Source organism: Plectropomus leopardus, chromosome 3 (genome assembly GCF_026936395.1).
Source record: "Plectropomus leopardus strain MGB_pleo_1.0 chromosome 3, ASM2693639v1, whole genome shotgun sequence".
NCBI lineage: Eukaryota > Metazoa > Chordata > Actinopteri > Perciformes > Serranidae > Plectropomus > Plectropomus leopardus.
The window spans coordinates 30,387,695-30,412,591 of NC_142178.1; the positions used below are offsets into that span (position 1 = coordinate 30,387,695).

General features: G+C 38.0%; 2 protein-coding genes across 4 annotated transcripts in view; one reads left to right on the forward strand and one right to left on the reverse strand.

Annotated features, from left to right (window-relative positions):
* The window catches only part of LOC121941519 (uncharacterized), a 48,819-nt gene extending 24,875 nt beyond the window's left edge, over positions 1-23,944 (reverse strand). Inside the window, exons 1-3 of one of the 3 annotated variants that reach the window (XM_088072981.1) lie at positions 23,814-23,921; positions 23,519-23,647; positions 20,376-20,575 (exon numbers count right to left, since the gene is read on the reverse strand). The gene's annotated coding sequence lies outside the window, so the exon portion shown is untranslated. Of the gene's footprint in view, positions 1-20,375; positions 20,576-23,518 lie in introns of all 3 variants that reach the window. The other 2 variants (XM_042484327.2, XM_042484326.2) reach the window with 2 other exon arrangements.
* Positions 4,723-24,897, forward strand: part of gpm6ab (glycoprotein M6Ab) — a 35,451-nt gene continuing 15,276 nt past the window's right edge. The window contains exons 1-3 of the mRNA XM_042484337.2: positions 4,723-4,918; positions 20,046-20,238; positions 22,015-22,171. Coding sequence (XP_042340271.1) covers positions 4,882-4,918; positions 20,046-20,238; positions 22,015-22,171 — 387 coding nt within the window. The 5' untranslated portion in view covers positions 4,723-4,881. The remainder of the gene's footprint in view (positions 4,919-20,045; positions 20,239-22,014; positions 22,172-24,897) is intronic.

Consider the following 24,897-nt stretch of genomic DNA (forward strand, 5'->3'; position numbering starts at 1 on the left):
TTCGGCCCTCTTACTTCTGCCCCTTGTGTGGACCACACACATCTTCAAACTGTTAAGTTTTGTGACATTACACAGTTGTGAAACTATTGCAGTGACAAAATATGTTGTATATATATGTATAATTAGCTGACAACTCAAAACTGCGTCTGTGGTAGTTCCTACTTAAAATTCTGCCACGATGACACACACTTGCAGACACACACACGCACGCACGCACACAGGAGGTGAAACAGAACCAGCTGTCATGACGTTGTTTTAGCTGGTAAATGATAATGAGCCAATGGGACTTTGATCAACAGTCAGTCTGAGTGCTGTGTTAATTACTTAGCGGTGACTTGTGGTGCAGCTTTGCAAAACTGAAAGTTATATGAATGGAGGAACTTTTGAGATGGTCTACACATATATGCCATATGGAAAATCCCATTAAATGATCGTATTGGATTGTATTGTAGTTTGAAATTCAATTACTAGCTAATTTTAAATGAACATTTTGAAGAGATTCTGAAGTTTTTGGTTTTGATTTGATTTGATTTCACTTTATTGTCAGAAATATTTCTGAAATTTGTCTTGCGTCACAGGACGCCAACTGTTTCACATACATACATAAATAAAAACAACACTTAGACAACAAAATTATACAATAAATGCTACATTTAGTGTTCGACTCAGGTACACTGAGGCTACTTAGATGCCATAATCTGATTTAATAGACTGAGGAACAATTGAATTCCTCAACCTGTTCAGTCGAGCCTGTGGGACTCTGAATCTCCTGTGTGAGGGCTACGATATGATATTACCAGCCAGAGACAAGTTTTTTTAGTGTATGCAGTTTGGAAACTTGGCTTAAGCACTTCACCCACAATCTTTGAGCAGATATGCAGCAGTCTTTGTCAATCTAGCTTTAAGCTGAACAGAGAAAACTACACCATGCACTGATTACATACTGCTTAACACTCTGTTTTGATTGGATGCATGTCACTGATAGAATAAGGAAATAAAATACAGATTCATTACTGCACCCTGCCCGCTGCATATAAAGGCAAATGGCATGCCCGGACTGAGCCCAGCTCTCTGTCATATAACAGCTGTTATATAACACATTTAATGAGTTAAATAGGCATCTTCATGAGAAAGGGCTAAAGTAACTAATTACATACACTCACTTACTTCATTTTAGCAGCTTTGTTGTGTACTTGGAGTATTTTTCAAAGTCAGTAATTTTACTTTTACAGAAGTTTTTTTAACTTTAATTCTGCATTTCACCACATTTCAAATCATATCCATTATCGCAGTGAACCGTCAATCAGAAAAGATTAATAATTCTATTATGTAAAAAAAAAAAAAAAAAAGTGAAAAGTTTGGCAAAGTAACATGACTTGTACTTAAGTAGGTCATTGTACTAGTCTTTACACCACTGTTAGTAAGATCAGTTTTGTCTGCGATGCCTCAGCAGATGTTGGTTGACCAGCTTGATAGACTTATTATGGAGACATCTATTGGCAGTTAAACAAAACTGCAGCTCACAAGTCGTCCAGTGCAGCTCTAAATGCCTGTCAGCATGAATCTATTCCACTACCCATTCAGGCGGACCATGCTGCACCAGATCTTTCTCACACATGATCAGTTGGACTATACATTCATATTCATAATGCAAAGAAAAAAAAAAGTCAACTTGACAGCTGAGCTTGACTGGGTAAACTAACTGGTGTAGGTGTAAATTAAATGGGTGTTTACTGTTTAAATGTAATTATGAAGTCAAAGAGACCTGACAAAGACAGGGTCAAATAGCAGCATCCATCACAAAGTGGATAGCATCAAATTAAAACATCAGCTACAACAGGCACAAGAAAAATCCATTACATAATACAGTGCTTTAACAGTTCAGGAATATTTAGTCTAACCTGTCTTTATTCACTCACTGACGGGCAGTGTGAGCAGTACCCTATGATAATAGCAAGTGGGAAAAGTAGGGGATATATGAGCACACGGACGTTCGACAGGCTCATCTCTGGTCCCCTGAAGTAAAGATGTTTTTGTGCAGATGTACATTCTAAGCAGCAATGCTGCACATACATTTTGAGTGATACTTAGGGTACGTTTTTTTGTATGAAAAATAGACTGAAAGAATCTACATAAATCCAATTTCATACCTGCCAACATTAGGCTGTGAAAAAGAGGTAACTTTTCTGGGGTATCAGTTGGAATGACCTTCTTGCAGCATCCCCACCCTGATATAACCCTACACCACAAATTAATACAATAAATACAAGGATGACTTTTAATGAGCATTAAATCCATAGCTTGTTTTTTTGTAAGGCGACCTTGGGTGTCCTGAAAGGCACCCATAAATAAAATGTATTATTTTTATTATTTCTTATTACTAAAATGTAATTTACATCACAAAAAATATCAAGTGCAAACATTGTGAAAGTGTCAGTGAGTGACTGAGTGTGTTGCGGAGCCATCACTGCCAGAACAGCTTCAATAGAAAGAACAGAAAGGATCAAATGAAGCAGGACTACAGGCTGCAGTCTACAGTCCACTTGTAGGCAAGTGAGACAAGACAGGAAGCAAATATGTTTAAATTTAATATGCGTCACTTATCACACGTGACGCAAGGCACGTCAGGCGGGGTCGTTTGGGTTTGGTTGCTAAGTGTCACGACACATATCCTACAGTCTGGACATATCACAGAAACTGTGAAACACCCATTTGAGTCATATCACTATGAAATCTGGAGATTAGTGGGAAAAATTACCAATCGGGAGCAGGGCAGGAGAAAGGGTTAAAAATAAGGAGACTCCCACATGTTGGCAGGTATGCTATTTTTCTGCAGTCTGTGATGTTACGCTCTTCATTTGGCTCTTATCTGCCAAAAAAATACAAAAGAAGACAGTAGACAAATCAGTAGCTACTCTAGCTACCATGCTAACCAGCCTCAGAAGCTAATGGCGAGCTACGCCAGTAGCTGATCGAACATGCGAGCCTCAGCATGCTAGTTACCAACCTCGGATGCTAATGACCAGATAAGCCACAAGCTGATCTACCTGGTTACCAGATTGTTTATATCTGTAAGAATAACGCGTCCCTTACCACTGCAGTCTGCTGTTTGAGGTGGGTTTTAAGCTAGGCTAGAGTTCAACACAGCACCAGTACTGGTTTTGACAAACAGGGCTCCTCCGACTCTTCCGTATGTAGTCCTATATTTGATAAATACCATAGGCCACACAAATAATGGACATAGCTACTGTGACGTCACCTATTTGTTTGCTGACTGCAGCTTGGAAGCCTAAACTCTGTAATTTCGGCTGTCACCACCTTGGTTTTTTGGAGCCAGAAGCGACCATATTTGGACAAGAGGGTGGAGCTGTAGAAGAGCTCAGGATAGATCTTGCTGACAGACTGTAACGACGCCTCCAGACAGCCTGTCACTTAAGTGACCCCACTGTTTAATATGCTTAACTTTGGGGCTTAAAAAAAATGTAAACGGGTGAGTCATAACAAAAAAGAAAAAAATTATCCCCCGTACAGTTATCATGAATGATGAAAAAAAACTAAGACACCAAACTGGTTTTTTTTGTACCAAGCTGTAAACATGTTTATTACTGCTGTGAAGATGAGCATTTTGCCGTGGATGTCTACGGGGATTTTCTCTGTTTTGGAGCCAGCCTTAAGTAGCCTGACAACAAACTGCAGTTTTTGACACTTCTTTAATTGTTCTTTTTTTATGCCTTGGAGGTTGCTGCTTGCTTCTGTCTTAATTGGGTTTGATTAATCCTAGTTTGACTGCTAATGCCTACATGTACAGGTGACAATAAATGTGGCTAGGCATAATTTGGAACTAAAAAAATAGATGTCAAAAATGAAAAAAAAAAAAAAAAGATTTGCACATGTAAAAAGCCTTCATAAATATGCAAATTTATTTAATAATTTATTTATGCCTTTATTGAGCAAAATTTACATTTATTTCTAGTCAATGACGGTCATTTAATTATTCATTAGCACATTTTTTTCTCCATACAGGGCACATATTTGGACTCGGGCAGAAATCTTTTTTTATTTATTTATTCTTTTAACTTGTAGGCTAAAGCTTGAAGATGAAAAAAAGTGTCTGCAGAGGTTTCTGTCTCTCAAAATGTATATCTGTGTGAAGTCTGAGAAACTGAAACTTGTACCCGTGTTTTTGTCACGCCCCTAATGTATTAGAGTATTAAAGGTTTGTCATTTCAGTGGGGCTGCCCTGTTTGACGGGTTCCCTTTGTTGGTGTCTTCTAGAGTATTTTGCTCAGCGAAGTCCTGTAAATCAAGACTGTGTTCAAGGTCTTCCTAGTCTTTATGCTTTCTTTAAGTGTCTGTATTTGCAATTCTTAGATCTTGCGCACTTAGATTAAATGCAGACTGACATGAACTATTTTTTACTTGTTTACTCTGAGATAGCTTATTAACATAGCTTGTGTTTGACACTTTTTACTTTCTATTTTTATTTTGTGTCTGATATTGTCCCGACAATGAAAATCTAATATGACTGAGTGTGTAAAAAAAATAGCTTCATATAAATATATAAATAAAATATTGCTGTTTACATGCAGGTTTTCTATGTTTTTCTACATACATTATTTAAAACAATATCTGTGTAGAAAGCTTAAGCTATAGATAGATACAGGGGTAGGATGCTAGAGAAGCCCAGATAGGATAGAAGAGAGAGAGCGGAGCATTGAAACAGGGACTTCCCTGAGCCTCCATCATCTACAGGGAGGGAAAAAAACACTCACACACACACAGCCTCCCACATACACACACACGCACACTGTGCTGCGAGCTAGCAAGGGGCTTTAAACAGCTTCACACTAAACAGAGACAAAGGGACTGTAACTTGCCACAATGGAGGAAAACATGGATGAATCACAAAGCCAGAAAGGTAAGACAGAGGAATAATCTGTATTTTTTTTTGTTTTTATCTTTAATCAGCTGTGCCATTGTTCTGTTCATCCATTCCTCTCGGTATCATGGGATTCCTTTGTGTGTGTGTTGTGGGCAGAGAGGAAGGAGGCAGCATACATGTCCTGCAGAAAAAAATAGATTTTTGTCTGTGCATTTAATTTGAAAAATTCCTTATCGTTTTGCAGAAATAAAAGACTGTGAATTTTAATCATGCCATCTATATGACTGCTAATGATAATGCCACAGATTATATAACGCTATTTTGTTGTGTGTTTTCGATGAATGGATGCATAAATAAGCAGATTGTTTGGGTTGAGGATGAGAAGAGATGGCAGACACTGGAGGGTTGGTGTTGTTTTGGAGGCTGGACAGACAGATGGATGGACAGATGGATGGATGGATAGATAGATGGATGGATGGACGGAGGAGGTGGGAGTGGCAGGGGGGGTGGAAAGGGGCAGAAGAGGGTGATAGAGCGCGGGGCAAAACCTCGCAATAAAGCCTAAAAAATCAGCGGGAGGAGGGATAAGTGGAGCAGTGATTGATGCCTCCATTGGGATTTTCTTTGTTAGCCTCTATTGTTGATGCTTCACGCTTGTCTGAACGCCTTTTCCTCTCCTCTTTCCCCTCGCTCTCTGCATGTCTCTCTTTTTTCTGCTGTCTGTGTCTCTCGCTTCCCTATCCCTCCATTTTCTTAATATCTCTCCATCACCCACTCTCTTCCTTTTAATATTTTTTTCCTCATTCTGCCTATATTTTAACTTGGATTTTCTGCCTCCATCAGTCTGCCTCTCTGCATTTGAAGGTCTCTATTTCTTGTTTTCTCTATCTTTTTCTCTCCCTAACCCTCTATTTTGACTCATCTCTCGCTCACCTCCATCTCATTCCGCCAGCTCCCGCCCTCTCCTCCTCCATCTATTTTTTTTTTGCCTATTTCTAATCTTACACATTCCCTTTGAAGTAGAGTTATCTCTTGCTTTACAGTTTTTTTTGTTTTGTTTTGCAGATAGGAAATTGTGGGGTTTTTTGTTGTTTTTTTTCGCACCTTCTCATATTATTGTTGTTGCTGTCGGCTGTGAAAATGGGCGTGTCCATTTTCTTCAATGCACCTTCAGTGTGAAATAAGCAGCACTGCTTGCACGGACTCAGAAATCAAACGACGATGGAGATGATTTAGATGGGAAAATAAGCATTTTTTTGCATTTATCGCCATTTTAACATTTATTAACACTGTATCCATGGAAACACTGTTATGGAATTGTCCTCTGTTGTGTGATAGGCGGATTTGTGTATTTTTTCCTGTAAGAAACCTGCTTTAGCCAATCAGAAAGACGAATAGGGAGGCATGATGTTTCAAGCAAACATGATTTTTCATTTCAGCCACTTTTTCTTTTCTTTTTTTTTTAATTTCTAGATGTCACCCCCACTCCTTCTGTTCATCCTTTCAACTAGTTCCCATCCCACACCCGCGTCATTCTTTCTGTCCTCATTGCTTTCTCTTTACATCCTCGTTTAGTTTGGCTGTCAGTGGCCTCTCCGCTCTCTCGCCCTTATCTTTGAGTTTTAAGAAATTGCATGCACACCGCTGACAACATACAGATGCGTGTGATAAAATATGCCAGGTCAGGAGAGAAGGTGAGTTGGAGGAAAATGTAAAAACATAAAACAAGAGGGACAGTGAGTGATGCAGAGTGGCTGTTAGAGACATGAAGAGAGAGGCACAGTCCTGTATGACGTACATGGACTTAATTTCATTTTGATGAATTACGTTTAATGTAGTATTGATACATTTTTTCATCTCTAATGCTGGGAAACATTTTTTTATCTGTCAAATCGCTGTATGTCAGAGACCTGGTTTAAGTCTTAAATAGGTTAAATCAAGATTTAACTGTGAGGTTTGTCACAAACTATGAGCAGTTATCTGCTATCTGCACTTACGAAAACTGAATATTTTTCTGTGCTCATTTTGCTGAGCTTGGATGAACAGATGACTGGCACAGACGACTGATGGTGTGTTGCCGATGTGTTGCTGGCTAATATCATTAATAATAAACAATTCATCTGTGCAAGTGTGACTGCAAACTGCCTACTAATTATTATACAGCATACACATTAAGTTTGCTAAGCTGAAGTGCAATTCAATAATGAAAATAGCTTCAATTAATGATATTGTCTATAAAATTAAATTATACAACACAATTACAATAAAACTTAATCCAAGACAGGAAGCTGAATTTGTCACATGACCTAAACTTGCTGATTGGTATCTGAATCACACAATTCTCAACTGAAGCTCCACAGACTTTGCTGCATTCGGATTTCAAGTACAAAAAGTTGAAAATTATCACGACCAAGTGCTACTGACTTACTGGCTGTTACTTTGACTTTTTTTATTGGTTGCTGGCAAATTGATTACTTGAATTGAACCAGTGGAAAAAAAACAGAATGCATTACTGGATGTAAATAATGGAATCATTAACACGTCCACATACTGTAAATTTGCCATGCATTGATTGCTGGTTACCACACATGTATTGTAGTGGTACAACGCAAGCACTTTACTACTGTTATTTAGCATTTTGACAGCCATTCGTGTGCTGTTTGCTGTTTTTTATTGGCGAACTGCTGCTGTGACATGCGAAATTAGAACAAATTATAATACAAAAAAGTCACATGCCAGCAAAAAAATGTGACATATGCTTTGTTTTTTTTTTCAAAAATGTGCCACAAGTCAAAATGCAAAAAAAAAAAAAAAACACAAACCACTATTCATACATAAGTACAGAAATGTGTTCGGTTTTGTGTTCAATGTCCATCAGTCAGACAGCTGCCTTCAGAAACTAGAGTTCAGGTGGGGGGATTACATCAAGCAGGATTACTCAGTTAACCTGGTAACTTCTAAATTAGTATGCAACAACTTCTTTTAACATTGTTAATCAATAGAAATAATCAATACGTCTAAATAATTGACACCGGATCTATGTTTTGTTTTACAAATTCTGCCTGATGAATGCATTGCCTTCTGCATGCCTTCACAGTGGTCAAAACAAGAAAAAGCTGGTCAAAGGGGTTTGATTACAGTGGAGAGGCAATAGTAAATGAAAAAACAATCATGACTTTCCTTTTCTGCCCAAATTTGTTTGTAATTTCAGTAGGTAACTACACAAAAAATGGCAAAAAGTGATGAAATTACTTGAAATACTATGTAAATATGAATTTCTAATGTATGTTATAAACTGGATCTTGGACATACTGCAGTAACAAATCCCCACAGGGATCCTTAATATTTAATTTTCTCTAATCTGAACTTTTTGTCAAAATCATTTGGAAGTAGTCAAAGTACTGACCTCACAGTGCTTATAACAAAGTTCATTAGCAATAAGAAACATTTGTGGTATGCATTGGCATGTAAATTGCTGGGTGCCTTATGTGGCCACTTCCTGAGCTGGCATGAAATTACTTCACCAGAACAATTTGAGAAATTAATTTCTGATTTATTGTAGAAGTCGCTGGGAAATCCAACACGAGTCATACAGCGGTCTCAAAGTGGACTTTGTGTATTTCACTCATATCCATTTCATTATTATGACCACTAATAGAAAGGAACTTAATGGAGACTGGAATGAGTCAATACAAATTGATTTAGCAGGCCCATAGAGGGTGAGAGAGCAGAGAGCAGGGAGAGAGACAGAGAAACCAGAGGAAACCATTGAAGTAGAAGGTTTTCCTTTTCCATTCTGGAGGTAATTTCATTATCATCCACTGACAGAGGAAATAAATACTAGCAAGGTCCACTCTGCTGCCTGTGAGTGTATCACATTTTACCACTGTGAGCAGCTGGCTGACTGACCTGTATTATGATCAAAGGTGAGTGGAAGAGGTAAACCCTAACCCTGCTGGAAATATTATTACTCTGCAACAGGATGATTTGAACATCCAACTCTGCTATGCCAGGCTGCAGCCCATAGTTCAAGACCAACAAAAGAAGCTGTGATTTAATGAGTCATTCCCTGCTTTTTACTGCGGCTTTTTGACCCCAAAACGTGTTTTTTACCAACACGGCACTATTTTTCCAGTGGTCACAAAAAGCAGTTGTTTTTACCAAAACATCATGCATTTCCTGTGGGGAATGCACCCCCCAAACTGGGTATTTTAAGGCAACAACATGATCTTCTCCTAACACTAATCAAGTATTTAGTTAACTACAGCACTCTTGAAACATGACGTTTCAACATATCCACTACATAATAACACCCAAATGTCACATTTCCAAGATTGAAATGTATAATGCAGGTCTGAATGTCAAGATATCTTAAAATCTGATAAGCAGATGGACACAAAATTTGCTGAGCATCATTTTTTATTTTTGTAACTCCATGTCTAACTCTCGCATCACCATCAGATTTCAGCACCACTGTTTGAAAGGCTCAAGGACCAAATATATCTCTGTAAGGAGTTGCGAGCTGACCCTGTTCCAGGGCAGCCTGGTCTCACTCCCGGAGCATCAAAATGTGCCGTTTAAGCATCTGTGTGAGATGTAACGGGATTTCCATCAATTTTAACTTAGCCACATCATTATTAGACACTCAAAAAAAAAAACTGACATGGTATAAAGAGCCCTAAAGTCCACTTAGGGTGGGTGGGAGAGGAGGTGGATACATTCAAAAATAAACCAGACTCAGGAGAGGTTGTTATAGACCAGCAAACATCAGTTGCAACATCCGCGATCTTTTCCGAACCATGACCAAGTTGTTTTGTTGCCAAACCCAACCACCAACTCCTTACCACTTCTGTGTCAGGATAAAATGCAAAAGCTCCTCACAGATTCTTTTCAGTAACACTCGGGCTCATGCCGAAGCACTGAGATATAATGAGTAGAGATGAGATCACATTGTGCTGGGTATGATGCATACTTTCTTTTTTAAAGCTCTTTTATCTTTCAATCAATGCACAGCGGTACCTACACTACATAGTCACACAGACATAAAGGTGTGGCTCAGTGATGCTCTTAGTGGCTGTGATATATTAGTGTTATAGGAGATTGCTGTATGCTTTATCTTGACTTGTGTTTGAATGTGGGGTTTCCAGCTGTGAATCAGAAAATCCTCCTGTATCGCTGTAAAGTCACAGAGGCTGCTGTCATAGAGTCCTGGCAGTGCTTCCAGTTTTCACCGTCTGTGGAGCCGCTCCAACAGTAGTCTGTGGATGACATCATCACTACAGTCTGTCTCTCCGCCGTTTAGCTTAAGGAGGGAGTGGTTCGATTTCTCCATTTACACGTTTTCAATAAAGGAAAAGTTCCTTATGCAGGGGGGATTTTTGTTCTGACAGTAAGAATATCATTTTTAAATTTTAACTGATTGTTTAATAGCTGTCTATGTTTTATTTCCGTGGTGTCTGTTTCAGTGGAGGCTTGCTAAGCATTGCTGTTTTTAATATGTGTGTCTTATGAGAACAGAACTGGAAAACGTGGATACAGAGAAGAAGCGTCAAGACAAAAATATAACAATCTGTGTGGGTTTTTTTGGTTCACTTGTGCTTGTATTTACAGGTTCACGTTAAAGATTGTTTGGAGATTGCAATAAGATTTTTGTGGAATCGTATACAGTTAAAATATTTTTGACAAATATTGTACACTTTACATTTCTGTTTATCATTTTGCAGATTTTCTCTCTCGTACCTTTCCCACTCGTCTCAGTGTAGACTTCTTTTTTTGTGAGCCACAAAAATAGTGGAGTGTTCAAGGACACATGTACACCAGTTTTAAGAGTTTGCTGACTCAACAGTATCTCTTAGAATACAAGAACCCACCAACTGATTACGATCAGTCGCAAAACAAAAATTTAGAGCTGTGAGAGGCACATTATCACATACCTTTAATACTGTCTAACATCAACTAATAAACAGGATTTTTTTCTTTAATTGATTGATTTTAAACTCATGAAAAGTATTTGATTCTCTTAACACATTTTTATTTTATTTTTATTTCGCAGAAACTAAGTTCAATCAACACAAGTACTTTGTGTTGATACAAAATTATTGAAATCTGATTAATGTAAGAAAAACGGAAATAAGTTACTGCAACACTATTTGATCACTTGACTGGAGCCATATTTGTTATCTATATTGTTATCTTTATAGTCCCATGCACGACAATTAAATGTTTAATACTTTTCGATTTTGTTTCAAAACCTTGAAACAAAACTGACCTTGACAAGAGTTTTTTTGTTTCAAAACCTTTATCACAGCACTTTGATGAAGAGCAGGTGTCCACATGTTAATTTTGTTTTTGTTTATACTCCAAAATCAATGCATTTGGAGATAAATTTTGATGCAGTTGTTGATTTTCTTCGAGTCAGCTGGGAAACTATCTACATTGTTTTAACACCTCAAAATGTACTCCCTGTTGATCTAAATGCATTACGTTATTTAATTTTGGCCAGTAAACATTAGCAGGACATGATCATTCCCTTAATGCGCCCCTTCACAATATCAGCTGATGAATGATTACAATCTTGTTTACAGCCTGTCTGAGCACTGTCTGCCAGTCTGGAAAACATCTATCACTGGAATGTGATTGGTCTCACTGGGGCTTCCCCCTCTGCCGCTCTCTTTTACTGCTGCTCTGTATCGTCTTTCTCATGATTACCGTAACTCTTGAAACATTTGCAGAGTTACAGTAATCATGAGAAAGAGGACGGTGCTGTAGCGGACAGACTTCCTTTAAATATCACAGCTGCAGATATTTTAATATCAGAAAAGACAAAAAATGACTACTGTGTCCTAAATTTTTGCCACTGTGGGGGCTGTGACCAGATGACAGCTCTTTGACAGACTAGTGAAAACTGAGGATTTGTGGGCTTCCAGGATTCTTATGTCCCAGTGGTCTGTTTATTGACACAAACTTGCACTATAAAAGTGCAGAAAGCACTGCAGATATTTCAGTAATATATGGTACACAAAACAATAGCCTAAAAGTATTAGTGTAGAATGATATATCAATTACAATGTATTTAATATGATAAAAGTGATCAAACTGATGTATGAGTATCGGTGGCTGGGTTATGGACTCTTTTGTCTTTTATGGCAATTTCACAGACAGTTGAATAATTTCTTGGTGATACACCATTTATTTATTCAGTCAGCACTAATGCACTGATCTCCCAGCCGCTAGAAGAAAATGTTGACACGGTTTCTTTCTGCAATCCACAAATACGTTTCGTTTGTACATTTGATACATATCATATCAATGTTTTAAAGTACCTTAGTTCTGATCACATCTTGGAGTCATCTTGAGGTGGTGGGGATAGTGGAAAGCAGGACACGTAGGCAAGATGCCTGCCAAGCTTAAGACTACTGTTCCAGACCAACATAAAACAAAACCAGTTGTTTTTAACTATGACATTGCTGCATTTCTGCCGGAATAGTGCAACAAAAAGCAGTATTTTTTTTTTTTTTTTACTGATCAAACTACTGTTTGAGAACAACAAGCAACAATACTTTTTTTTTTTTTTTTTGACCAAGACATCAATGTGTTCCCTGCTAGGATAGTGCCACAGAAAGTGGTTGTTTTTTTTGTTTTTTACCAATGCAGTCCCCTGTCAAGCTACTGTTCAGCCCAACAAACAATGAAACCAGTTGGTTTTTACTGAGACTCGCTGCATTTTCTGCCAGGGCAGCGACACCAAAAAAGGGTATTTCAGGCCAAAACTTGATCTGTCCTTAACCATGACCATGAAGTTTTTGTGCCTAAACCTAACTGCACATTAACAACAACATCACTGAAACTTTAAGTTTAAACATGTCCATTAAATAACATACAAATGTGACATATCCATGGTTCGCAGAACATCTATTGTAATGTTTATTGCATTTAACAATCTAATATTTTGGTGTGATAAAACCACAACAGGGATAGAACTTGAGACTGAGATTGATTCCTCATAAAATAATTCATTATCCATTATCCTCGGTTGCTTTAACTACTCCTACAGCTGTTTATTTATTGTTATTATTAAACAGAAGATGAATAGATAATGAAGTTAAAGACAGTGTTGGTCACTGTGGCATCACTTACACACAGCTCAGATTCTGTAAGTGAGTGATGGATGGAGGGATGGAGAGGCAAGGAGGGATTTGTGGATGAACAGACAATTTGATTGGCAACTAGGAGAATCATTTCAGGAGGCCAAGCCAGGAGAGGCTAACACCATTAAATCTGTGTGTGTGTGTGTGTGTGTGTGTGTGTGCGTGCCTGTGTATGTTTGCATGTCACACAGAGCTAATATATAATCCATATGAAAAAGGGCCTTCTCTAAATCTGCGTCAGACTTGAACAAATAGTATTATTAGATTTTTTAAAATAATCACAGCCTGAAGAGAAAATTCATAGTAGATGTCAGTTTGATTCTTTTCAGTGTACTTACATACATTTATATTTATCTAGGTTATACTTCATGCTAAACTGCATCTCTCCCTAAACGGTGCAGTGGGGCTAACCTTGTCATTTTTCATTAGAACAGGCCTTTGACTCTTGAGTGCATCTTCAGGCCACTGTGTATGTCCCTGTCTCTGTCTCTGTCTCTCTGCCCCTCTCTCTCTGTGTGTCTGTGTGAGAGACCTCAGTAATCCTCTCATAGAGCTAAGACACGGTACAGATCCAGACACACACTCACAAACACACATACATCAGTCTGTTAGACAATCAGGCTAAACAGTACTGTCCAAATTGCTGCCTAATGAGCACCAAGACTCAATTAGAAAGTATGAAAGTGTGATAGAAAAGCTATACAACCACTGTGTGTGTGTGTGTGTGTGTGTGTGTGTGTGTGTGTGTGTGTGTGTGTGTGTGTGTGCGTGTGCGTGTGCGTGTGTGAGAACCACAGCCAGATAATACATAATGATCACAAACAACAATGATTTGGTAAAATTTGCTCCTTCAGTGTTGGAGAAAACATCACTGGATGATTAAAATCTGAAGAATTCATTCAACTTTTCCCTTGTGCCAAACGTGTAGAGAACTACAGTGTCTGACACGAAAACACAAATGGCCCTATTTAGACCCAGTGTTTGATTTGTCCGTTCTGAGCTCCTGTAGAAGGAACATGGTGGACTCTGTGGTGGATCACCTGTTTTGCATGTACGTTACTTCAGTTTCATTCTAAGGTAATGAAACATAACAGTTATGTAAATTATATTTCTTTTCTGCAAGAGATGCACGATATTGTTTTTTTCGCCAATATCAGATACGCGTCGATACATAACATCTCATTTGGCCAATAACCAATACCACAACATCCACTTTTTCCCCACCTAATTTTAGTGATCATCAAGTCTCTATATAATGCATACTCTTATTGTGATGACCTACCAGCAGATGGACACATACAAAATACAAACTTTTCAAAGTATGTAATATTAGTTTATCTTGCAAAATAAGAATAATACCTCAACTTAAGGTTGATGTTTTGTTCAAGTTCACTTTGTCCAAAAAAAAAAAAAGGTTTGTAATATCAGCAGAAATCAGCATATTGGCTGATTCGGATGTTTAAAATCCTACACAGAACCACACTGATAACACACCATGAATAAAAACCTAAACTGAATGAAACAAATGAAAAACAATAAATAGATACTAGTCATCATCCATCAATACCTCGCATTTTACTAAATATATATATTATATTTAAAATATTATATTTAGTTAAATAATTATCTTCTATTGACTTTTTTTTCGCTTGATTAGGATCATGCCAAAATTTATTTTTGTTTTTTTTTTTTTTGATTTGGAGTTTGGATTTTTTACAACATTCATATCTATAAAGTACAACATGTCAAAAAGTGCCAGGGATATAACAATTAGGTCCTGGATTTATTTTCACTGTTGCATGCTTTACAAACTTGTGTAAAGATGGAGAAATGTGAGGAACTTTAATCTTACTTTATGAACAAATAGGTTCATATGAGAAAACTGTTGCATGATGTGATGATCCAGCCCGTGAAGGGAAAGGGAAGCAACATAAAACCAGATGTTTTCACAAACTAAATACAAATATACAGCACAACCTTTTTGATAGATACACTCAGTGTTGGGGGCTGTTTTGAGTTGTTTTTCATTTTTCACCAAGTCATTTAGGACAGAGTTTTTTATTTCTGCTTTTTAATTTAGATACGTTTATTTCTTGTCTTGTAGAGCCCTCTTTTTGTTATATCTATTTTGTTGAGTTGAGCAGCATTCACAAACCCTTTTCCTTTGTAGGTTTGCCTCACCTTTTGTCACAATAATCCTAATTTTCTTTGTCAATATATAATTTAAAGAAAACGTGGTTTTATGTGGCTTCCCTTTCCCTTTACAAGCTGGGTCATAACATATGACATCTCTGAGGATGCAACTAATTAAATAGTAAAACATTAACATACGCATGTTATTAAGGATTGCCATCTAGCAGCCATTGTTTATGTAACTGTTTATTTTTGCCAAATATGTTAAAGTTACTGTTTACAATACATCTGTAAATAAGCATCGCAGTGTTAATGATCCACTCCCTGATCAGGCAGTTTTCAATAAGCAAATGGATGTTTGCTCTCATTTTACGTCAGTAAGCATCTACCTCGTCCTAAACAAAGAAAACAGCCACACATATAGACGCAGTACACAGCCGTTTGTGTTTAGCCTGTCCCAGTTTTTACCAGGTCACTGGGTCTTTCCTACATTTAAAGCCCAAATATGGAAATATGACGAGGATTATAACATGGCTGCAGTTCAGGGCACACATTCACAAACACTGCACAGTCATACACATGCAGATATGAAAATATTTAGATGCAAGACAAAAAACACTTTGCATAAAAGCCTCTCTGAGAAGCGTTTTCACACATGCTCATAACACATTTATATCACAATATCACAATTCTCCTGTCTGTGCCGGCCAATCTGCCTCAGAGCTGCTGCACTAATGTGGCTTTAATGTGAGTCTTTATGAATGGCTTTTATGGTGCTATGAACATGAAATGACTCAGGTGTGTGTAAAAGGAAACCCAAATTAGCATGTAGCAGATTAGCAATGAATCTTTTATTAAATGGAGTCAGTCAGTGCAAAATGGTACCTTCCTACTGGGCATAGCAGCCATTTTTGTTCCTCCCTTATCGGCTCATATTTTATCGAGGAACACATTGAAATCGTATGTCGATCGTTTCCACAAACTGAGACAATCGTGAAAATGAAACCAGACTTCGTGTCTATGCAAATGGATGCTGTGTTTCTGTGCATCCATCGGAGTGCGCGTGTGTGTGTGTGTGTGAGAAAATGTGCATTAGTGTGACTGTAACACTCGCAGAGCCGCACTGTTACCATGACAACGCTACAGGCAAAGTGGGTCAGCAGGCTCCTGCCACACCCCTGTTGGCATGGCAACAAGGCTGGTCAATTAAACCTGAGCAGCACGATGACTCACACACACACACACACTCGCGCGTGCACACGCACACAAACAAACCCCTTTCCGTGCAACAGGGGGAGGGAGTAGGGAAGCGATGTGTGTGTGATTGTTGTTCTCTTTCTCTTGCTTTCTGTAGGATAGCTGCTCTGACTACATGTAGGCTTCAGTGAGTCAGCGTGGTTGCATGTGTGCTTATGTGCACAGCTGAGACACCTGTCAGTCAAGCAGAGAAGCCCAGAAACATACCTCTGTATTAACCATGATATCTTCCTAATGCAAAGAATTCATCTCAAAATTAGCACAAAAACATGAATTATTAAATCAAGAGACCCTTGTTGTGGAAAATCATCATGAACTGTACAGTATTTCTACTTCAAATATCTGGAATCTGGAATATCTGGATGTTATCTTAAAGCACTTTGAGGTACTGCTGCGTAAGAGACATCTAAAATGATTACACCAGTCAGACGGTGTGGTTTCCACTTGATTAAAACTACAGTGACTCCAACCTAACCATACTCTCCTGTATATTCTCACGCAAGGAAGATCAGTCAAACAGTGGTTTAATACAACAATCCCCCTTAAGTATATTTATCTGTTACTACATACACCAGTTTATACTTGTATTGGAGACTAGAGCCCCTATCTTTTACCTGGTGCAAAGAAGCACACAGCTCGGCATAGCTGTCATTTCTAGTGTCGTACTGACGCAGTTCTCATTTTTACGATCAGCGCCAATGTTGTGTAAATAGCAAACGGTGCATCTGTGAGGCCATTGGGCATATAGGTCTTAGAATGAGGTGTGGTGAGGTGCATTGTTGGCGTACTGCTATTTTACAGTCTTAAGTCAGAGGGGCAGCGTATTTTCCTGATACTTTAAGGCCATGTTATTCTTATAGTAAAGATGCGCCTAAACAGGCAGATTCATAACACACATAAGCTCTCCTTGTTGCACACAGGGACGGATGGGTTGCTGGAGGGTAAAATAATACATAATTCATGAGGAAAATATAAATTACAGTCTCTAAAATGTGAATATTGCAGAGAGCAGAGCAGAGCAGCTGTCTGACTACCCATTAAGACAAACGCTGTGCGCATTAATACATGAGCAGCAGCGTATCTCAATTGATTATCTCAGAAAGTTAAACTAAAAGTATAGTTGTCAAGTTTCTAACTTTTTAAGTTTCACAACTTAAATGTTCCAGCTGCAGTTATATAACTGCTCGTACTGTATTACTCTCAGCAGAAAACTGCTTGCTTCTCCCATTTGTCCAAAACTGCCATGTAAAATAGCCTTAAAGGGAGTGGGAGATGACACTCTGGCTGAATTCATGTTGCGCCAAAAACACACCTATGATTAATGAAGGGTCTAAATAAAACCCCTTTCCCTGATGAACCTTACTTTGCGGCTGGACTATATGCCATTTAACTACCAAATGTGGAGTTGAACACACCCTAAATGCACTTGTGCCGTGCACTATGGCCCATTTATATAGGGCCGATAATGTTAATGTGTTTACAATAAATACTGAAAGTGCAGAAGGAAAAATATCTGTATCTTTCTGTACCTAGTACTGTTAATAAGATGGCATAGTGTTAGCTGCCCTCTTAACAGCTGAAATGCTTTCAAGGGGAACACATTGTTATGAAAATGGATGTGGGGCTTGTTGAAGTATTTTTGGTATGAAAACCTCTTTCCTGTACTGTGGCCTTTTCCTTTCACGATTCTAAAAGAGGAAAGATTACCCTTTATCTGACTGCAACTACACCAAATCACAGTTGCTAAGGCAGCCACACATGTGAGTCATTTAAAAATGCCTGATTTGTTGATGCATCATTCAAAGCCACTGTGTAATTATGTAACATGGCAGGTGGAGAAATTTCATTAATCACAGAGAACTGCCAATATTTCTGTAACAGGGAATATATTTTTTCTTTTCTGATTAGTAGCATCATTTATGTTATGAAAGGCGAAAACAAAACTCTTCTTGCAGAGTACACAAGTTATAGTTTCTGTATGCAAAATTCAGAGCTTCAACACAGAAGCAAAACATTATTTGTTAAAAGATATAGTGGATAATGGCGTCCTGAGCAGAAAATAAAGTCACACTACCTCTGTGTGTGCTACAATCTAACCCAATAGTCAGAAAAAATGTTGGCGATGGATGTTTCTGTAAACCACAAATTTGTTACATTTGCAAGCTGATTTGTGAATCATGCAAATGTTACACATTTAGGGTTTGCAAATATTTTTTTCTGCTGAGTCAGTTGTGTAATCTGGGCTTCTCTGTTTTTTTGTCGTGATAAATTAGTCCAGCTGCCTGTGTATGTTAGTGCCTCCTGGTTAACACCATTAACACTGTTGGCACTGTTGCTGTTTTTTTGGCACTGTTTATGGCATTAGCACTGTAAGCTGCCAGCTCAGCCACCTCAATGACTTTCACACAAGGGTCATTTAATCCAAATGATAAACATGAGTGATATTTTCTCATTTAACTGTAAAAATATTTAGCCATGCAGATAGTTTTGGTTTTCTATGACAAGAGTCTGATATTCTACATAGCAGAGATGAACAAAATTTTGTTTGTGGTCCTCACAGCACGGAAAAAAATGTACTTTTAAAACTTCAACAGCAAAATCAGTTTCCAGAAACAATGTGCTGGTTGCTCAGGTTTAATCAGGCAGTTCTCAAGAGGGACTATTCCCTCCATTAATGGATGGAAAGTGCTTCTCTAACTGCTTTCTCTCCTAACAACACTGATGAGTGCTTGACCAGTGCAGTTTAAACAGTTAAGGGTGGTCCAGTCTGGTTATTCCCCCAGCTTGTACCAGAGCGAGGAAACTGAGATACATCTATCCTGGATATATTTCTCCACCGGAAACAGACATGAAACTTATGTTTCAGTTGACTCTGGAAAGTGAGACACCCCCCTGTCTGTATCAGCACACTATAAAAGTAAACTTCTCATTATGAACTAAACATAAATGAGCAAATTCTTCTACTTCTGTAGGTTCACTACCTCTTTACATGTGCAGTTGCCACAAATTGATGCATTAGCATTACGTGAGCAGTGCATTTATGTATTCAAGCTTTGGGTGCAAATATTACTGCATTCTTCATGAACGAGATAAAGGCCTCTAATCAACCAGAACCAGGGAATTTAAAACATAACGTAATCATTTATGAGCTCACAATTAATGAATGCACTTTGGGATGCAGTTAGGAAATGTTTCGCAGTACTTTTTATGTCTGCAGTCTCAATGGAGCTGTGAGTCTTTCAAAGGAAAAGTGAGAGGCAGGGGGTGGGTGCTTGCGTCACTGATTTGCATTATTTCCTCTAGGGTGTTCATACTTTGTTAGAAACTGGCTTTCATTGATTTTTTTTTCTTCTTCTTTGTTTTCAGTTTACTGATTTGATAATTTTTTGTTTGGAGCTGTGTAACTCTGTCAGAATTGTTAATCGTACAGCACTTATATATGTGTGTTATATGCTCATTACCATCATGTGTGTACTTGCTTAACAATTTTCATGAACGGCTTTGCGACTGAACTTTTTTTGGTCTGCTGTAATCACTTAAAGATTAGATTCAACTTGATTTATTTCATCACGCTGATGTTTAAGTTACTTTCAGCATTATAACTCTGTCTTTTGCTGTTTGTTTAGGCTGTAAGGAGTGCTGTGAGCGGTGTGTGGGCAGCCTGCCATGGGCCTCTCTCATTGCCACTATTCTCCTGTACATGGGTGTGGCCTTGTTCTGCGGGTGTGGCCACGAGGCTTTGAGCGGCACCGTCACCATCCTTCAAAACTACTTTGAAGTCATCAGAGCCCCGGGAGAAACGCTGGATGTGTTTACCATGTGAGTGATTTGTTTTTACCTTCATTTCTGAGGAAGATTAAAGAACCATACCTGTTTTAACATAATAAAGAATTTGCAACTACATTACATTACACTCACACCGCAACTTTCTCATCACAGTGAGGGCAAGTACTCACCAGGCTGACTGTTGGCTGTCAGTCAATGTTGAGCAGTTGGTTAGCCAGTTTTTGCGGTGTTTTCTGCACCATTGCCAGTAGTCGGCCTTCGTCGATGGCTTTTCAGCCAATAGCCTACAGCATGTTGAATCGCCAGCGTAGCTTGAAGGTAAGACAAATCCCTCTGATCGGCAGTTCAGCTCAGCACACCAGATGACAAACTGAAGTGGGGAGTGCAAACAAAGGACTAAAGTCAACAAGGCGCAATATCAAAACAAACATGTTTTTAAACAGTTTGTTATTTTTGTGTTATCGTTCACTAGTGCACAGTAAACATCATTTGGTTGTTCCACTTTGGGTTATGTTGTCAAAGTGCAATCTGTCCTGTTGGTATCTCAGTCTCTCTTTATGAATGATTAAAAGACTACCGCCGCCTGCTGGTATGGAGAGTTACTTCCTTTCACGCAGGTGCAGAACATACATGTGCTGATCAGTGGCTGTCTTTAGTCTTTGCGGTGTGTTCAGGTGCAACTTTTTGTCTAATTAGTTCCACCTTGGTCATATATAAACATTCAAAGCACCTAAACGTGTACCATCCTGGTGACTGGCACATCTGGGTGATGTCATCAAATGTGCATTAACATGTTGGATGTGTTTTCATTCACATCCCCTACAACAGTGGAGCAACGCTGAAGTACTATCTTGCCTTGTTCACAACTATCTTCCTGGATCCCGAGGCAAGACTTCCAGCTCTAGCGATTCATTGTGCTCGCTATAGTGCTACACCAATCAGCTTATTGTGCGAACCTCAGAACCTGTTGCTAACAGCATTTAAAGTTTTGGAGCAGAAATGGCACTTTTGAACTTCGGTTCTGCATTACGGGCATCAATCTACTAATTACTTTTTTGCAAGCAGATCCATGTACCATGCATCATGCATGTGCTCAGGCAATTACATCTTGATGCACCACTGAGCTAAAATTGAAGTTTTTTTATGAAGACCAGGGGTGGAGGAAAAATATCAATACAGCACAGTTTCACTGTATCAATATACAAACACAAATCAATATTTTTTTCATTAAATAAATGATTAATACTGCAAATTTAACTTTTGGTGGCCTAATAGAAAAATAAAATAAACTTTTTTTTAGTCCAATAGATGCATTTTGCTGCAGGTATTAAAGTAGGATAAAAATGTCTGTCTTAAAACATATGTTGACATTTTTTTCCTTAATTAACAGTTGAAAACAGTTAAGAAATCGCAATAAATGTTATTATAATACTCAGCATATAACAAAACATTTTAAATTGCAATAATATTGTATTGTGACCTTAGTATTGTGATAATATCATATCGTGGGGCCTCTGGTAAGCCTCACCCCTACTGAAGAATGTGGGTGAACTGTTTATACAAGCTTCCCTCTCATTTTAACAGGAAAAGTGCTGGTAGTCCCGCTCACTGCCAAAATCAACCCTCCCATCCCAGATCCAGACTCGCCCTCCATCTTCACTTATTATCTCTGATTTTAAATGGCAGTTAAACTCTGTTATTTAGCTGAAGATATATGATTAACATTACAAATAACACTTCAAGAAACAGCATAAAAATAAATAAATACTCAGTAATCACTGACACTGTGTGTGCGTTTTTTCTCCACAGTATTGACATCCTCAAGTATATCATCTATGGCCTTGCAGCTGGATTCTTTCTGTTTGGAGTGCTGTTGCTGGTTGAGGGCTTTTTCACCACCGGAGCTATTAGGGACCTCTATGGAGAGTTCAAGATCACTGCCTGCGGACGCTGCCTGACTGCATTCGTAAGAAATCTATGTACTCAGTACAAGTAATGCGATACACTGACATTTTAAATTGTATTGTTAAACTTTCAGATAAAAAGAGTGCCTGTAGCAAGATTTTTTGGGATAGCTGACAGTAATGGAATTATGTCACAGATATAAGGCTGGTAATATTACATTTTGTTATATTTTTCCTATTGTAAAATGAACTCCAAAACCAACAATGAAAGTGAGTCTTTAAAAAATGCAATGATCAGCTGTTTGGGGAAATTTCTAAGCCTTTTATAAATGTTAAACTATATATTATGCATTGCTTTTAAAGAGTTTACATGTTTCTTAAGAACTAAAGGGCTTTGAGCTGAGAGCCACAGACAGGGTAGAGAAGTCAGAAAATATTAGACTCAAACCTTTTTGACAGACTAATGATAACACTAAATGCTGTATCATGGATGGATTACTGAACAAACTGACTGGGCATAGACTCAGGGGCCAAAGTGTCAGGGGCCAACCTGGCCTTCATCCTCAAAATGTCACTCCATTATCGACCATTAAGAGACTCTAAAACGCTACAAAATTAATGCAAGGGAACTGCCAAGAAACACAAATTTAAAACAAAAAGGGGCAAAACTAGTACAAAGAAACACATTACAACCAAGAAAGACACAAAATGACACAAAAGACACAAATTGTTTACAGACACAAAATAACAACAAAAAGACTCAAAATGACCACACACGGCATTACCACAAAAAGATGCAAAACAGCAAAAATAATTCAATTGATAAATGGAACAAATTACATTTAAAAAAGCGACAAAACCACCACAGACTCGGTGTGTCTTGCTCCTATTTAGGAGACGTATGGGGGCCTTCAGTATATCTGTGCCCAGGGGCCCATTGTCTTGTAAATACACCCATGAGTTGTAAGCATGGGAAGGGTGTTTGAGATATTTTAAAAAGGCTACATCTGAAATTTATCAAGTATACATTAAAAGTTAAAATGTGTAGTTGGAGTAAGACAGGCAGAAATAAGCCTTGGGCCTCACCCTATTCCTTTTCAGGTTATTGATTGAGATAATGTATCTGAAATAATCTTTGTTCTTAGTGATGCATGTTACTGACATGATTCATTAATTCATATATGTATTACTCCCCAGTAACGAGTAGTGTAACGAATTACTAATAAAAATGGTCATTAGTATACTGTTTACCCCAAAACCAAATAACTCGCTACAACTTTATTTTTATTCTTAAACCACAAATGATTTGAAATCCAACAATTAGTCACACCCCGGATTAATTTTCGTTGGTGTCACGCAACGTATGTTAGAAGCATTAAAATAGCTTAAGTGAAAAAACATATCGTTACCTTCGGCGGTTGGGAATATTCATTGGCTTCTTCGGTAGGACAGATGATATTAACATCGTTAGGTTTTGGCACTGAGACTATATCCGTTGCGACAAACACGTCCTCAAATCTCCGGTCCTAAAACACCTCCTTTGACAACAAAACAACGTAAAGCTCCAGGAAATACACCCCACCACAGGTGAGCACTGCGGCAGCACTGAAGGATAGCTGTAGCTCTACCACGGCTAAACATCCAAAACTGGCAACAAGGAACTAATGCAGCTTGTGGCTGGATATGTGGTGGATGAAATGGTACCTGTCTACACGTCTTTTTCTGACAAATCCTCGGGAAAATACCAGTTACAGGCAACAAAAGACCGTCAGTTTCAGGTCAGTTGCAAGCTAACGTTAAAGTTGTCGAGCATACGTGCGCCGCGTGCGGAACTTCCAATTTTGTGGAGCGTAACGGAAATGTAATGTAACGAGTAGGTAGTGTAACAAATTACCTTTGGCAGGGTGTAATCAGTACAATAAAGATATTACATTTTAATAGATAAAGGAGTAATTAGTAGACCTTAAGATGTGCTACATAATAAGCCCAACACTGATGGGTAGTAAGGAAGATAACATGTTTTGGTATTATTTGTGGTTATTTATTTATATTTTCATTTACGCCTGCTCCTAATAAAAACAGGAATGTAGAAGAGGACTTTTATTTTCTGACAAAATAAAATACATTTACACTATGCATTAGCTGCAGAAAAGGCACAAATTGGAAGAATTTTTTTCCCAGACTACAGGAAATGAAGTTTTTATCCTCAATATTTTCTGATGGAGGACCCTTGTGGTGAATTTTAAGAGGACTTTAAGATTGAAAAGTATCTACTTTATAAAAACAAAACACCCAGGTTATCTGTAATCTTTTTAATCTTTCTAATAAAGGAATTCCACCTACCACCTGGGAGATGTATTTCATGTATTTGAAATTAAAGCACAAAAACATTGTTGGAAATAGAAAAAAAAAATCCCACATAAAATCTTTTTTAAACCCCCCCATGTTTAAAATTTTATTTTTATTGCAGACAAATTTGTCAAGCCAATATGTGAACAAGATGCTTTTTGGGGTAATGTCCCACCTGTGCTAAAGACCTATTCTGATTGTTTACCTTTGTTATGCCGTCTCGCTCTGTACCATAATTTGTAGTCCAGAGAAAATAATTCTAAATCTAAAATGATATATTAGGAGGTAAACAGGATAAACATCATCAGATTGATTTTAACTCAGAGATGTTACAGCCTTTTAATATTTTTTTGGTATATGCCAAATATTATGGATTTAAGAAATATGTAATATCTACACTGCATGATTCATGATATTATTCACTGATTTGTTATCAAGT